Source organism: Danio aesculapii, chromosome 22 (assembly GCF_903798145.1).
Source record: "Danio aesculapii chromosome 22, fDanAes4.1, whole genome shotgun sequence".
Lineage (NCBI taxonomy): Eukaryota > Metazoa > Chordata > Actinopteri > Cypriniformes > Danionidae > Danio > Danio aesculapii.
Window position 1 is genome coordinate 11,353,136 of NC_079456.1, and position 15,901 is coordinate 11,369,036.

The 15,901-nt window shown below is 37.7% G+C and overlaps 2 protein-coding genes across 2 annotated transcripts in view; one reads left to right on the top strand and one right to left on the bottom strand.

Annotated features, from left to right (window-relative positions):
• Positions 1-15,901, top strand: part of cenpp (centromere protein P) — a 73,473-nt gene that overhangs the window by 47,335 nt on the left and 10,237 nt on the right. The window lies entirely within an intron of this gene.
• ecm2 (extracellular matrix protein 2, female organ and adipocyte specific) lies at positions 963-12,612 on the bottom strand. Its single transcript, XM_056447251.1, has 10 exons — positions 12,236-12,612; positions 10,109-10,367; positions 7,615-7,803; positions 6,826-7,536; positions 6,502-6,617; positions 5,240-5,375; positions 4,918-5,075; positions 4,503-4,642; positions 3,940-4,266; positions 963-1,769 (listed from the first exon to the last, which is right to left on the bottom strand). The coding sequence occupies exons 2-10, from the start codon at positions 10,356-10,358 to the stop codon at positions 1,601-1,603; spliced, it is 2,196 nt and encodes a 731-aa protein (XP_056303226.1). The 5' UTR covers positions 10,359-10,367; positions 12,236-12,612; the 3' UTR covers positions 963-1,600.

The window sequence follows — 15,901 nt, forward strand, 5'->3', positions numbered from 1 at the left end:
ACAACGTCAATCTGACGTCATGTTGACATCCTGTTCCTACTAAGATGCTTACTGTTCCAAAATATTATAAATGTTTCTCAAAATAAAATATATTATGTTCAAAGGGGAAAAAGTTTGTTTTTTACCCAGACATTTAAAAGAATATAGAGCAGTTATAAGAATACCGTGAAACTATGATATTTTTATCCAAGGTTATCATACTGTCAGAATCTTATACCGGCCCAGGCCTAGTTAGGTTTACCTTTAAGTTTCTACATTTCCCTGGTTTAGAAATGATAGAAATGTGTGGATGTGCTTCAAAAAGTACCAATACCATAAAAGTCATTCCTGTTAGTCTTTTACTAATTTCTTCATCATTCGTGCTCTGTGTTTGCTGTAATGTAATGGTTTGGTCCTCTGAACATTTGTGGAGCCTTGAGATTAGTTGGTGGCTTTCTACATATTTGTTTGTTCTCTAAATATAGATCAACATTTAACTGCGTCCAGACACCAGGAGTAGGCGGTTCAGCTGTTGATTATTTACCCTCAAAATAGCAATAAATAAAAGGCATGTGACCAGTACATGAGTCACTGAAGCATGGAAAACTTTTGAGAAGGTCCCCCTTCAGGGTTTTTATGTCTATTCTTTCACTTTTTTTAGTCGCAGTTTGAAGTCAGCAAAACCCGAGTTCAACCTCAGAGGTATTTTTTCAGTAATCATCTCCCGTTTCACTAGCCATAATAGAGTGATATCTTCGAAAAATCTTAGAAAGAGCTGAAGACTATGATGTCATTGTCAGATCATTTACAGAGGTCATTAATGTAATTCTGTCTGCTGCGTTTCCATTAGCACAGTAACGTTTATAGATCGCAGATGTTTCAAACGGGTTTATTTTAACAAAGGAATCAAATTTAGGAAATCTCAGCTTAATTTAACTCACATAAAATTAGCAGCGGTGTGAATAAAAGACTTGCAAGACATGTAGGAAAATGGGTTTTATTGAAGTTACATTGAATTCTAAACTACACAAATACAAATCTATGGTCATTTAAATGACTTGAACCATGTAGGTATGTTTCCATTATGCGTCACAGTTCATTCAGTAGTAAACGTCCTTATTGGTTCTGTCTTGGTAGAAAAATGCAATATGTAAGCAGGTTGATTTTGGCAGCTTTCTTTTACGAAGACATGCATCCTGTTTTTCCTCACTATATGACAGACAAACTTAATACTGTTATGACAAGAATAAGATACATCTCGATATAGTTCATAAAGTTACAGTCTGTTACTTTTTCCCCTCTTGAAGTATTGTACAGTTGATCCATGCACTCTATAAAGACACGTCTAGACAGGTGAAGAAAAACGACGGCGTTCTGCCATGATCCTCGAGGCGGTGATCAAGTCCAGTCTCATCAGACTTCTAAATTCAAGCTTATTAAAGCTAATAAAGCAAGACATGCCAGACAGAGATTCAAATGTATGAATTGTGTGGTAACGTTTTCTTTTTTGAACCCCCCCCCCTTTAAAATAATTTTCGTTGTAACTGCATCTTTGCAGGACTTAAATCTGTTTTTGCTTACGGTCTTTAGTGGTTTATAATAATAGCAGATAAGATTCCAGCTACTTAATCCTCTGAGGCTTTAAAACAACACTGGAGTAGGAGCGGACGCAGGAGAAAGCCGTGGGTGGGATTTTCCGTGGGTCAATGAAATTGTTCTCGAGGCGAACGGCAACAAGATGAGAGTCGTCTTCACTCAAGGGGTCACAGATGGCCTGTTCTGGTACATGCCTGTTGGATAAAAACCACACATAAAATCTCATTGATCTCATTACATTACAAAAAAATACTAGTGGTATTGTTTTTATTTTCATGAACTTAAGCTAGGACCAAAAATTTCTATGTATATTATATAAATTTTCTATATAATTAATGCGTTGAATTTTACTGCAGGTTCAAAGTAACTAAATGTAGAATTCAGAAACCTTTGTTTTAGTGACAGCGAATCATTTGCAATAGAAGTGTATTGTTTTGACTGTTCTTATTATAGTGTTCTTATTTTTATATTATAAACATCTTATTAAGTTATAGTGCCTCCTATGGCTTTTTCATAAATGTTTACATCCTTATTTTTTGCATGTGTTTTGTTTAATGCTATATCCACATACACTAATATGTTTTCGATATATATATATATATATATATATATATATATATATATATATATATATATATATATATATATATATATATATAATTATATAAATAATATAATTTATTTATTTATTTTATTATTTTTTTTTTTCGTTTCGGCCTTCTGTCAAGACTGAGACAGCGGTTTAAAGAAACGAAAACGTATCTTTTTGAAAATACTGTCCAAAGTAGATACATTTGAAAACACTATTTTCGTGTTGCAGTGTGGACTTTGAAAATGAAGGCTTTCGAAAACAATGACACATTTTACTCGTGTGACGCAGTCATGTGACCAATTTTGCAAACATGGTGGACGACATTGTAAAGCAAGTTTTGGATGCTGTCCATTTTTTTGACAGCTTATTAAAGATTAATGTCAATTTGTACATTCTCTATATTGCCTCAAAAACAACTCCACTTCACTGTCAGTCTATAAAAAAAAATCTGTAATTTTCTTTGACATTTTGCCGCAATGGTTCAAAGAGGTGAAAAGTAAATAAACGACAGGCAGATATAAAGCAGGTAAAAGTGTCTTACATCTGTGTACCTACATAGTAAATAAACAACAGTGTTTTTAGTGTGGATGATTGTTTTTAGAAAGAATTTAATACGATAGTGTGAACATGGAGCACTTAGAGATGAAAACAATGTTTTCACATTTATCTGAATTAACGTAGATGTAGTCTAAATGTGTAAATGCCGATCATTTTTAAAACGTGTAAATGTGAAACTTTTTAAAAATGCAATGGAAAAACATTTCCGTTTTTGGCTACATTGTTGTCATGTAAACATATCTTAATTTATATTGTAAATGTTAACTTTTTTCAATAACTTTGGATATTCAGATTCCAGAAAATGTTTCTGAATGGCTTTGGTTGAGATTTGTTGAAAAAACTAGGACTAGATTAAAAGAGTCATCATTCATTCATTTTCCTTCGGCTTAGTCCATTTATTCATCAGGGGTCGCCACTGCAGAATGACCCGTCAACTTATCCAGCATATATTTTATGCAGCGGATGCCCTTCCAGCTGCAACCCAGTACTGGGAAACACTCATACACTCTCACATGCACACACATACACTACGGCCAATTTAGTTTATTCAATTCACCTATATGTCTTTGGGCTGTGGGGGAAATCGGAGCACCCTGAGGAAAGCCAAAGAAATGCCGACTGGCCCAGCTAAGACTCAAACCACTGACCTTCTTGCTGTGAGGTGACAGTGCTTACCACTGAGCTATCATGTTGACCCCCCCCCCCCCCCCCCCCCCCCCCCCCCCTCCCCGAAAAAAACCCCTCAAAATAACTGAATTACAATGAGCTGCTTTGTGATTTTGAACACTGTTGCGCCCCTGTCATGAGCCTTGGTGATATTATAGTTTGGTATGGTCAGTTTTAGGACAACATGGTTGTTGAAGTTACAGTACAGAATAGCCTTTTCTTGAACATTGTAGAAACATTAGTATCATGTGTCTTCTAAAGAGATGCTCTCGATAGTGTTAATGTCAAATTCAGATTTTTCCTACAAAAGTGTCCTTCACATAAAAATAAGTTTATAGGATTTCATAGACAACATTGTAAGGTCTAGTTTTTTAAGCTTTTTACAAGCTGTCTGAACATTGCCAATAAATTAATACATGGAAATTTAACATACAGCCCATTTAATGGAAATATTTTTGTGTTAGGTTAATTTATATTTTTATTTAACAGAGTCATAGTCAGATCAATGTGTCAGGAAATTTTGACTCTGCACGGCGCCAACGACATACCTGATTTTGTTGTTGTTAAGTCGTAGGAAATGTAATGCAGTCATCTCATTAATTCCCATTGGAATAGCCATAAGGTGGTTATGGTCTAGACAGAGTTCGGTCATAGTGTTGAGAGTGCCAAAGAAGGACTCTGGCTCTACGCCGTCTCCGTCTAGCTTGTTGTAAGAGAGGTAGAGGTACTCCAGGCCAGGCTCCATGTGTGCGAACACGTATCCAGGAATGCGTTCAATCTGATTCCCAACCAAAACCAGGTGAACCAGCGACTTTGGCAGGAAGGATGGAACCAGGTAGAAGTTGTTGTATGAGAGATCTATTGATTCCAGGTTCCTTTTGGACACATTGAGACAAGCAGAATAAGTGTTTCCACTTTTGCAGAAAACTGCAGTATTTAATGCCACATTTTATACTATACATCCAGCAATTGTGTAACCAGGGGCTAAATTAGATATGACAGCTCTTTACAAATTCTGTTCATTCATACTATACAATTCTGGAAGATCATATAGCTGAAAGGAACAATGTTTTGCTTAATTGATGTACTATTATTTATTTTCAGGACACACCTGTTATTGATCCAGGCTAAAGGCGCAATACCTGACTCATCTAGTTTATTATGTCGTAGCACAACGACGTTGATGTTTGTGGTGTGGTTGAATGCCATTTCAGAGATGTCTTCAATCAGATTGTTTTCGAGGTACAACTCCTAAACAGCAAAGAGAGGATGAAGTAAATTGTGCAGTTATTACTGAACTCTACTTGCCTGACATAACCTTTAAACATGACTTTAGCAGCTTCAAATTACTCTGTGGTACGTTGGTGGTGTTGGTTTGCCACAATTGCTGTTTTACAGTAGCTACCTGGTTTCCCAGAGGTATTGTAAAACCAGCATTAATTTGTAGCCCACAAACGTGTATGTAGTTAAATGAACAATAATGTTTGACAAAGTCAATAATTACTTTATTTATTGATCAAACTTACCAGTAGAGATTCTGGAAGGCCCTGAGGAATGGTACGGAAATGGTTTCTGTTTAGCCGAAGGTAAGTCAACTCTTTGAGGGGTTTAAAGGCCTGCGGATTCACATTACCCTCACTGAGCAAGTTCCCCTCCATTTCCAAAGTAACCAGACTGCTGAGACCTTCCAGGAATTATGAAGCAATTTGTGAAAATATTGTGTTTTCAAAGTACAACATTAGGTAAGGAACATTTCATGCTAGTGTTTGTTGATTAAATGTCAGCATTTTTATGGACGTTGCAATCACTCTAACCTTTACACATAGCAGTTTTGCATAACCGTTTTACCTTCAAAGCTGTTTTCTTCGATTTCTCTTAGATTGTTCTCATTTATCTTTAGCTCCTGGAGTGTTGATGGGAGTTCGGTGGGAATTTGTTCCAGAAGGTTTCCATCCATGTACAAGCGAGACAGTAGTTTAAGACCCTTTAATGAAAGTTACATAAAAATCACGCCATTAATCTTTAGGTGCGAAAAATAAAGGTCAAAAACAATATGCTTTCAAATGCTTCACTGAAAGTTTTCCACTTCGGTTTTCTGGACTTAATACCTCGAATCATTCATTTGTAACACTTATGACTGCATGGGTATCACTCCCTAGGCTAACTGAACAAGCAGATGTTTGGAATATTTTTTACCATATGCCATATTCCTATCCCAAGGCTTACTGATGAATTGACTCAAGTAGCCTATTACTGTATGTACACTATATATATAGTATTTCCAAAACCTTTTTTTTTAAGATGATGTGCATGTTTGGACTGGTTAGAGCCCAGTGAAAATAGGAAAGACTAGCGTAGCATACCCTCTGTTGTTTCTCTTGAACGCATGCCATGGAATTTTGTTTTTATTTGAAAGTCTTGAAAAAAGCAGGGCTACAAATTTCAAGTACAAGTGGGCATAGTGTTTATATTAGAGTAGGATTTGTGAAACTTCTGTAAGTGCTGTATGGTTATAAAACAGAGCAAAACATTAGAGAAGTGTGTAGCTTAGCACTGCAGGTTTGCAGATGGTACTGTTTTGCACAGCTTTTAACTGTTATGGAAGAAACATTTGCTTCTGCTTTTCAGCTAAAGTTCAGCTTGAAGACATGAAGTCCTGTTCGGGAATTTCTGTATTAGACTAACCTAGTAAATGTACACTCAGAATAGGCTTGTTTACACCTTGTATTTTCCATATAAAGCAGACTTAAAAGAATTCCAACAGCATTATGTAAGATTTGACATTTGATACTTTGGTCAACAGCCCTGCACACTGTCAATATCACATTATTGAAAACACCCAAATTTTGGGAGCTCTTAGGTTATTTCACACCAAGTCTGGTGCAACTAATGATATGAGCATTTGCAATATTTGCACCAATTTTCAGCTATTTAGTCTTATCCCTAATGTCTGTGGAACATGATTGTTTTGTTAGCCAAACAATTGCAAATTTGACTAGGCAAGAAAATTGCAGTTGAATCATTTTGGGAGGTCGAAATGTTTTTTCTCGCCAGAAGCGTGTTTATGTGTTCCTTAATGCAGCATGCAGCCACCTTGTAGTGTTACTTACTTTAAATGCTTGTGGGTCTATGCCAGATGAATGAATCTTGTTTTTCCCCAAGTCTATCCACTCTAGGTTGGGAATGCCATTGAATGCTCCAGCAGGGATGGTTTTGATTTCGTTCCCTGTAGTTTCATAAAGCATAACAAGTTATCAAAATCAGCCTCACTGGGATCTGTATACATGGACGTTGACTCTGTAAACACTTGCATATGTACTGATTTATCTGATTTGGATTTAATCTTTTGCATGTGTCTTAGGTAAATGATCTAAGATCTATTGCAGTGCCTGTATGTCTTTATGACCTAAAAGGGTTTACGAGGCCTTCCTCACCCTGCAGGTTGAGGGATTTGAGCTCAGGTATGGACAGTGGAGGAATACCCATCAATTTAGCATTTTCACAAGTCACAATGACATCAGAGATGGTGCAACCTGGAGGCAACAATGTAGTGACCATCTCAGATTCCTCCTCGATGACGTCTGGTTCTTCTTCGCCTGTTTCAGTGCCCTCCTCGACTGGTTCGCTTGGCTCTGGGAGGGGTAGAAGAGGAGGACTTGCTTCTTTAGTTGGTTGTACTGGTGACATTTGAAAAACATCCCCTCTTAACAAAACAATGTCCTCATCTTCAGTGGCCTCATCTCCTCGGAGTCCTTCTTGGGCTCGTTCGGCTGCTTCTTCCAAAGCTCTCATCATCTCTCTTTGCTCCATCTCTAGCCTACGAGCCCTTTCCTCCTCAGCCCGCCGCTGCTCTTCCATCTTTTTCTTCCTCTCCTCTGCTGCTGCTTTCTCCTCTTCCTCCTCTCGTAGCCTTCTTTGCTCTGCCTCTTTTTCTCTGGCATCTTTCGCCTCTTTTAACTTCTTTTGCCTCTCAGCTTCTTCTTTCTTCTGCTTCTTCCTCTGCTTGCGTTCAGCATCTTTTTTGCGGACACGTTCTTCTTCGTCCTTTTTTAGCCTATCTTTGTCTCTTTGGCTGTGTGATATTTCGTTAAATGGATCAGCCAGATCGTTGGGAGAGGGAGGGTCTCCAGAAAATTCATCAAGAACTGAGATTGAAAGAAATGCAGAGATTAGACTAATTTACTAGTGCTATGCCTTTTTGTATTGTCACTGTTTTTACAAACCTCGGTCAATGCAAATTGGACAGCACTCTCCCATTGGTTGAAATTTGAGTTGGCACTGTAGAGTGGGACACAGTATCTGGTCACAGACCACCTCACCCTTGGAGCACAGGCAACTCACGCATGGTTTCGGCGACCATGCAGTTTGATCGTACATGGTGATGCCTCGAAATACACAGTTCTCTGATTTTCCTAGGATTTTTATAGAAAGAAGAAAAAACTATATATATATCATTACTGTGCATCTCTTAAAGCAACACTCCATTTAAAAAAAAAATAGGCTTATTTTACAGCTCCCCAAGATTTAAACAATCTCCATTAAACAATTTAAGCTGATTTCTGCTTCTGATGGGAGCATTTTCAGCTTTGCATAGATTGTTGATTCGGATTGGAGCATTAGCATGTCGCTCAATAATAAGAATCGTTTTCCTACTTACATTGTGTACTAAGACTGATGGAAAATGAAAAGTTACTATTTTCTAGACCAAGGGTGCCCAACCCTGTTTCTGGGGGCCTGCTTTCCTGCAGAGTTTAGCTGCAACAATGATCAAATGCATCTGGCTTTAATTACCAAGTGCTCCTTCAGATCCTGCTTAAGCTGCGGTCACAGTGCACTTTTCTCACCATATACTTCCATTCATATGAATCCGAATGCGTCAGACCGGAAACGCAAGCTTGTGCGTCAAGTTTCGCAGTTCACTGCATTGGAAAGGCCAAGCTTGATGAACTTTGACCTGCGAAAACGCATCACGTGACTGCATGAAACCAATTTCAAACAAGATCAAAACATGACCTCTCTGGACAGAAAATTCAAATATGGACCAATCGCTCACTTTTTTAAATGTCTAAACCTTGTTTAATCCCACCCCTTTTCGCTGTGCTGTATGACATAATTTGGCATGCACAAACTCTAATGTGACCGCGGCATTAGTTGGTTTAGCTGTGTTTGATTAGGGTTGGATGCTGAACTCTGCAAGAAGGTAGATCTCCAGGAACAGGGTTGGGTACCACTGTTGTAGACCAATGTAAAATGAGCCTATTTTTTTTAAGTGGAATGTTCCTTAAAAACATAAATTTGACTTCACTTAAATATTATGACCACTGATTTCTACATAAACTTGGAAATCAGTGTCTCATTTGATGTGAGTAGCTGTGTTTTGTTTAAGAGGAAATCTCATTTTGTTTTTTCTGTGACAACTTGAAAATCTTTCTTGGCTATTCCTTTTATTATCTATATTATTATTATTGTTGTTGTTGTTTTAAAATATGCAATTATAGTAATTAAAGAATGTCAGGGATTTAACCCGCAGTATGCATTTACAGGGCTGGTAGTCCATTTCGGAAGCTAACTTGTCTGTTATTGACCATCTGGCAATGTTTTCCTCTGATGCGGATAACCAGGCTATAAAATTGCTAAATATATCAGCCCACTGCAATACTGTTTTCTACATGAGATTTAAGTGGTTCCTATCTACATTGACATGCAAAGATGCTAGCAGTCAAAAGAGTACACATTAGCTACACTGTATAAAACTGGTCTATTGGGAAGTAGTGTTTTTGTTTTTAGGTGTTCTTCCTCTTTTTTTTAGTCTTCTCACTTGCAAGAATTACACATCTGTTGTTGACCTTTATGCTAAACACTCCTAAAATGTGTCATTTTAGTACCATTTCTTGATTTTGCTGTGGTTCAGGCGGTTGTTTGCGTGTTTTGAAATTGCATGGTCACACTGTCGCATGTTGCCAGTGTATAATCATGTGGTCAGTGTTCAGACCTGAGCTTTACCACCCTGGCCAGAATGGTCGTGTATTAAAACCATAGAATCTAACCACTCTCTTCCAAAACTCTGTAGGGCATGTTGAAGACTCTCAATGCGTACTTGAATTTCTATGCATTTTTAAGCAGTAAAAAGGACAGACATGCATTCACAACATCTGCTAAATGTAAAAAACAATTATTTGGCTTAAAGTTTACCCAAAAATTTTAATTCTGCCATCATTTCCTTACCCCTGACTTGTTCCAAAATGTTTATTTTTTCCTGTTTAACACAAAAGTTATATTAGGAAATGTTGGAAAGTTGTAACCATTGACTTCTATAGCATTTATTTTTCCAACCATGGATGTCAAGGTTTACAGGTTCCAACATTGTTCAGTATATCTTCTTCAACTGGTTTGGAAGAAGTGAAGGGTAATAAATGATGACAGAATTTTCATTTTTAGGTAAACTGTCTCTTTTAAGCACATTTTGAATTAATAATATCACCAATTTGATTCCAATTGGACTACTGTTTTGTTTTGCGATACTCTACATCACAAAAAGGTAGTGCAAGTATCAAATTTTCAATGAAATGCATATAAGCACATTGGACTTGAAAAATCTTTATGAACACAACAGAATTTGGGATCAGCTGTTACTTGTTAAAGTTTTGCTATAATTTCTCTTTAAGTTCTGACAACTTGACAAAAAAACTGTCTCGAAGTAGCTTTCCCAACACTGACCTGCAGTCACTTCGAAGTTTGGCTTTGACTCCTTCGTTTTCTTGTAAGACTCCATGAAAACGGATCCATCCTGTCCATTACCTTCTGGCGTTCTTCCCTGCTGCAAGGTGATATTTGATGTCTGTTTTCTTGCACGCTTGGGTCCGACACCTCGTCTTTTACCTTGCACCGAGGGACGTCTCTGTTCTTTCGCGAGGCTAAAGGTTAGACAGGCCAGCAGTGACAGTGCCAGAATCAAGTTTGGTCTCATGACTGAACCCTGCGGGATCCAACACAGAGGCATCTCAGCGCTACGTGTTCCTTCATATAACTCTGTTAATGCATACTGTCTGCGCACACATTTCCATAATGATAAGTTACGGCATTACAGGTGATCCTGCCTCTAACAGCTTGACCCTGGAAAGCTAGACAGCTTTGAAGGAGAGTAGCCTTGAACACCTTTACTGTAAAGAGAGTAAAACTGTCATTTAGGTGAGCGATGGGTGGTGTTTAGAAGACTGCAGGAGGGTTTAAGTATTATGTTCAAATATAACAATCATAGCACAAATTTTAGTAAGGACACACTTGGTCTTGATTACATTCAATCTCAGGTTGTAGCAATGGGAACTACGACTCATGTACACAATTCTTTCAAAAGGTTTATAACAGTAACGTCATCACGTCAGTGGCTCCAGATATTCCTGTGTGCCATGTTAAATGATCTAAAACCTTCCAGCAAAGACTTTTTGTGCGCACATATTGCTATTTATTATGCTTTTCAAGTTTTATTAATAGTGTTTATGGTCAGTTCAATCAGCTCAGTTTGTAGCAGCCATAATTTAGCTCATAAAACAGGCATTTAGATCCTATAATTTGTAAGACTTGGCTGAAAGTTTTTTTTGGACGTTGTTACAACGTGCAAATCATTAAAAATCTAGATACATTCAAATGCAACAGTTTTCAACACATTAAGACTCCGATGTCTAACAGAGATGGTTAATAGTTTGATGAATTGGTTGGTCATCAAAATTCAGAGCTTTAATAAATTATTACGGCAATTTTAATGAAATGTTAATGACTGCAAGTGCAGAAAATGGTCAGAAAATAATGGTAATAAGATAAAATAAATGGTAAAAAGATAAAAATAAAGATTTTGAGTATACATTTCAATTATTTATAATATAATAACTGAAACTACAAATCTCAAAACAAATTCTGTAATGCGATGAAATTATTTACATTTTAATAATTTGTGGAATTGTAATGATTTCATGCTTATGTAAAATAATTTGTCAAATAATAATTAAAACTGCTTCAAATCTGTATATATTGTGAACAAATTTGAAAGTTTCAAAATAAACTATTAGCAGAACGATAAATTAATGGTTGATAGTTTATTGCTAACAAACTCTTAAAGCTGCATTAAAAACTTTAAACGGTAATATATAAATATTTTTCACTAATTTGCAGCAAAACTGCCTGTTTCAACTTATACTTCCACCGAGTTTGAAGTTCTTGCAGAAGAAATGCCAAGCCTAAAGAGGAAAAGATGACAACACAGATTACCAGGACTTACAGTAATGGGAAACGAGTAAAATCAACAGCTGAGCAATGCAGATATGCTGCAGAAGGCGTCTACAAACGTCAATCTGACCCTCAGGCAAAGTCATACGGTTAGCATTAAATCAGAGCTGCGGTGGGATGGAGGAAAAAAAAGGGGGGTTTAATTAAGCTCTTTAGGATGACCAGGCTCAGATGGAAAGAATCTATAAAAACCTACAGCTTTAGACGAAGAACGAGAGGGGCGAAATATACTGCTGCGAGTAAAAACATCCTGGAGGGGCGTTGCATGATACAGGGTCCCCCTCTCTCAAAGCTGTAATGAAAACCAGGTACAGTAAAGCCGTAAGCACTTTTACAGTCCTGCAGCTGTGCTCCGGCGACTATTTCCTTAGACGTTTGTCGTCAGTGTTTAGCAGAGAAGTTCCAAAGTGCATGCAAAGTGAAGTTTAAATCTATAAACCCCTTAATAATGTGACATGCACCCCGTAGACGGAAAAAAGAAAACAATTAGTGTTCACAAAAAGTGTTTTACGACATTACTGAGGGTGAGAGCTGAAAGAGAGGAGAGAGTCGTTTGTACGTTACCACTGGTTTCAGGCGGTTTTGCGAGGCCAAATATTTCCGCTCTTTCCCCCAAAAGCTGTGGGTTTTGCCAGCAACGCAAGAAGTGTGTGTGCGTCTGCTCCGCAGCAAGAACGCTGATAAATGTCAAAAACAGACGGGGGCTGCTCTAGCGTTTAGTCGGAACTCGCTCGGGCAGAACTTCTCCCGTTCTGTCTCTGAAAGTTTCAGCCAAATGAGGGTTGTGACAAGATACTGCCTTTCTCAGGAGAAAGAACTTGGTGATTTTGTGCATCCTAATTACTAGGCTAGCAAGGCTACTGTACTCAAACAAAGAGGTGGCACCTGGCTTGTCATTAGCTACCGTGTAAAAACTCTGTGTAAGTGCAGAAAATGAGCTGTAAATGCACACATTTCAGCACAAATAAGCTGATCAGAAGACGTCTGGACTGGTTTTCTGGATTGTTTTTTTTTTTTTTTTTTTCTTGTTGACCCCCTACTACCCAATGGGACGCCCCCCATCTCTTGTTTCAGAGGGTGGGTACATTGAGCTAGAGGAAAAATCTTCAGATTTTCAGTTTCGTGCATGAAGGGGTCGTGGTCAAAAAGTTGTGTGCTATAATTAGACTGCTACCCTCAAATGTTGGGCTGTAAACCACATCACTTTTCTATCATTTATAAGCATTATTAATGAAATGAGGGAATATGGCTCGGATTCACACAAAAAGCTGATATCAAATCAAATTAAGTTAAAAAAGCAACTTGGCCAGTAGTTTGTGTGTCTTTTCTGTGCCAATGACAATATTTCCAAAGGAAGCTAATCAGGCTTTGCGTGTCACTGGCAAACTGCTCTATGATAAGATTTATGAATAGGTGAAAGACTATGTTTCAGATTACTTAGTGTAATTTCACTGTTGGACTTATTATTCTCACAATAGTTAAACCTCTGTGCTTTAAATGAGTAAAAAAAACGTAAAATGTACCTCAATTTCTAAAGCAAGGTCACGCTGTTTTTGTGGCTAGGGGTACGTTCATGCTTGGGAGGTTTGATTCAATTAAAACAAACTCTGCTTCATCTGAATATAGTTAAACGTTGACATCTGTGCTAAACAAGCAGATCGAGAGCTGAAAAGATGAGTCTCTACATCGCGACCAAATAAAGAGAACTTTTTGTACTTGAAGTACAATTTGGCAGGTTTGTCTCAATAAAGTAAAAATCAGGTATGATAGCTTTATTTTGTGCAGTTAATTTTAATAATAATAATAATTCCTTTAATTTATACAACCCTTTTCTGGACACTCAAAGCACTTTACACAGTGGGGGGAATCTCCTCATCCACCACCGGTGTGCAGCATCCTCCTGGATGACATGACGGCAGCTATAGTGCTCCAGACCGCACACCACACACCAGCTGATTGATAAAGAGGAGGCAATTATGATATAGAAATGGGTAAAGGTCAGTGGGCAAATTTGGCCAGGATGCCAGGATTAAACCCCTAATCTTTTCGAAAGACATCCTGGGATCATTAAGGACCACAGAGAGTTAGCACCTCAGTTTTAACGTCTCATCCGAAAGATGGCCCTCACAGACAATATAGAGTCTCCTTCACTATACTGGGCGTTAGGACCCACACAGACCGTAGGTTGAGCGCCCCCTGCTGGCCTCACTAACACCACTTCCGGCAGCAACCTAGCCAAAAATTATAAGCGTGAATGCAGTTATATCAACATGAACGATTGTGCACACCGGGACGATATTTGCTTGCTCGTGAGTGTTTTTTAGATGTGTTTTCTGACATTCGCTTGTTTTTTTTTTTGAAAATGACGTGTAAATGTATTTTTACGTCTGACATTTTTGCACATCGGTGTGCACACTCACATTGCTAGTTTTTATTTAGTCATGCAAGGCCATTTAGTTTGTGGATATGGATAACCCACAGCCCAAAGACTTCCAAACAAATCAAAAACAGGACACAGTATTACAAGATACCACCATAAAACACACTGTATTCCCAAACATATATAGTTTTCTTTTCATTTTTGCAATGTTGAGTTCACAACAGGTACAAAAATACATTGCAGCATCTTTATTTGTGTAGGAACAGTGTGAACACAAAACCAAATGAATCATGAGAACAGTAAAAAAAACGATCAGTTGACTACGTAAAATGAAAAATTTAATTAAACCCATTGCTTTTAAAGCAATTAGTTGATTTTTACTTAAAAAGTGAGTAAACCCATAGAAAATTGTTAAATGAATGAACTATGTGCATTATTATAAAAATTAAGTCAACTAAACAGTTCCAAGATACAATGGGTTTCCTCGCTTTTTTTAAGTAAAGTCAACTTGTCGCTTTTTACAGTACATGTACATAAAGATGCCTGAAAATTTGGATAATCAATTTTGAATTGAAAGCGTTTACGAATTAAAATATAACATTTTGAAATGGAAAACATGACAAAATGCTCTACGCACTTTAAAGTTCAATGTTTTTAAAAATACTTTTAAAGAAACGCCATAATAAGCAGAAATTACACCATGACTTTTTGAGGTCAAGCGTTGACAAACTAGCAGATGTATTCTAATGGAGAGCACAGTTTGAGACATTATGCCAGAGCTTTCAGAATTAAACAATCTCCAGAAATGCACTGCATTTTGTTTTGGCCTCCTGAGATGCTAAATTGCGAACACATCCAGCTTTAGACTGAATAAGTTTAACAGACTATGTGCATTGTCATTTCTTGCAACATCTCATCCAAAAGATCAGGGGACAAATGGTTTTTACATCATAGTCCTCAGCGGTCCTTAGCGGCAGCAGTGTTTATGGGTAAATTTTGAGACGTGGATCAAAGAGAGTCTGGTGTGAAATTAATAGTGTACAATCTTTCAACACGGTAGGATGTTTTGTCTTGCCATCAGGTAATGGCCGGAGCTCTGTGACTCAACAAACTGGAATGAACAGCTGCGACGCTTCACTGTTTGAACTTTCTTTACACTCGTTCCTCATCTTAATTGGAGCATGATTCATTGGTATACATGATTGCGAAGGAAAAACACAATCTTCAGTGTTTTTCATCACAATAGAGTCTGCCTCTGAAATGTCATTGGATTTAATGTGACCGTCAACAAGTACTCTTATTTTTCAGTGCCATCCCCTTAAATCACCTGTCCTATAAAAACCACCTTTTTTCAATATATAGTCCCACCCCATTTTTTTATGCACTGTTCCATCATAGAATAAAATGGTTTGTCAACGCAACGTCATGTTGGATTCCTTGAGCAGTGCATTCAGATCTTGTTAAGGTTTGGATGTTCTTCTAGGACTGTTTGGATGTTGAGTCAACTAACTTGGCACTCTTTGCCTGAAGAAACTCGCTGGAGGATGTTAACTTTAAAAAAAAATCACTCTTTCCACATGCGGATTCCATTGGTTGGAATGGTCTGTATAATGTCACGGACCATTTGGGATGTACTTTGAGACCCAGAAGGCTCTTTCACACACATGCCTAGCACCATGATAATGCCTTTCAAAAGGCTGGACTGTATTTTTTGTTGCGTTGCAAACGTCTCTTTCCACTGCGGTAATGTCGGTTTGCTTCAGCATCTGGTTCACTGTATTTCCTTATGGAACTTTTAACATAATGGAAGATTTTATGTTGGGCAAGAGTACTCAGCTGTGGCATGTGTG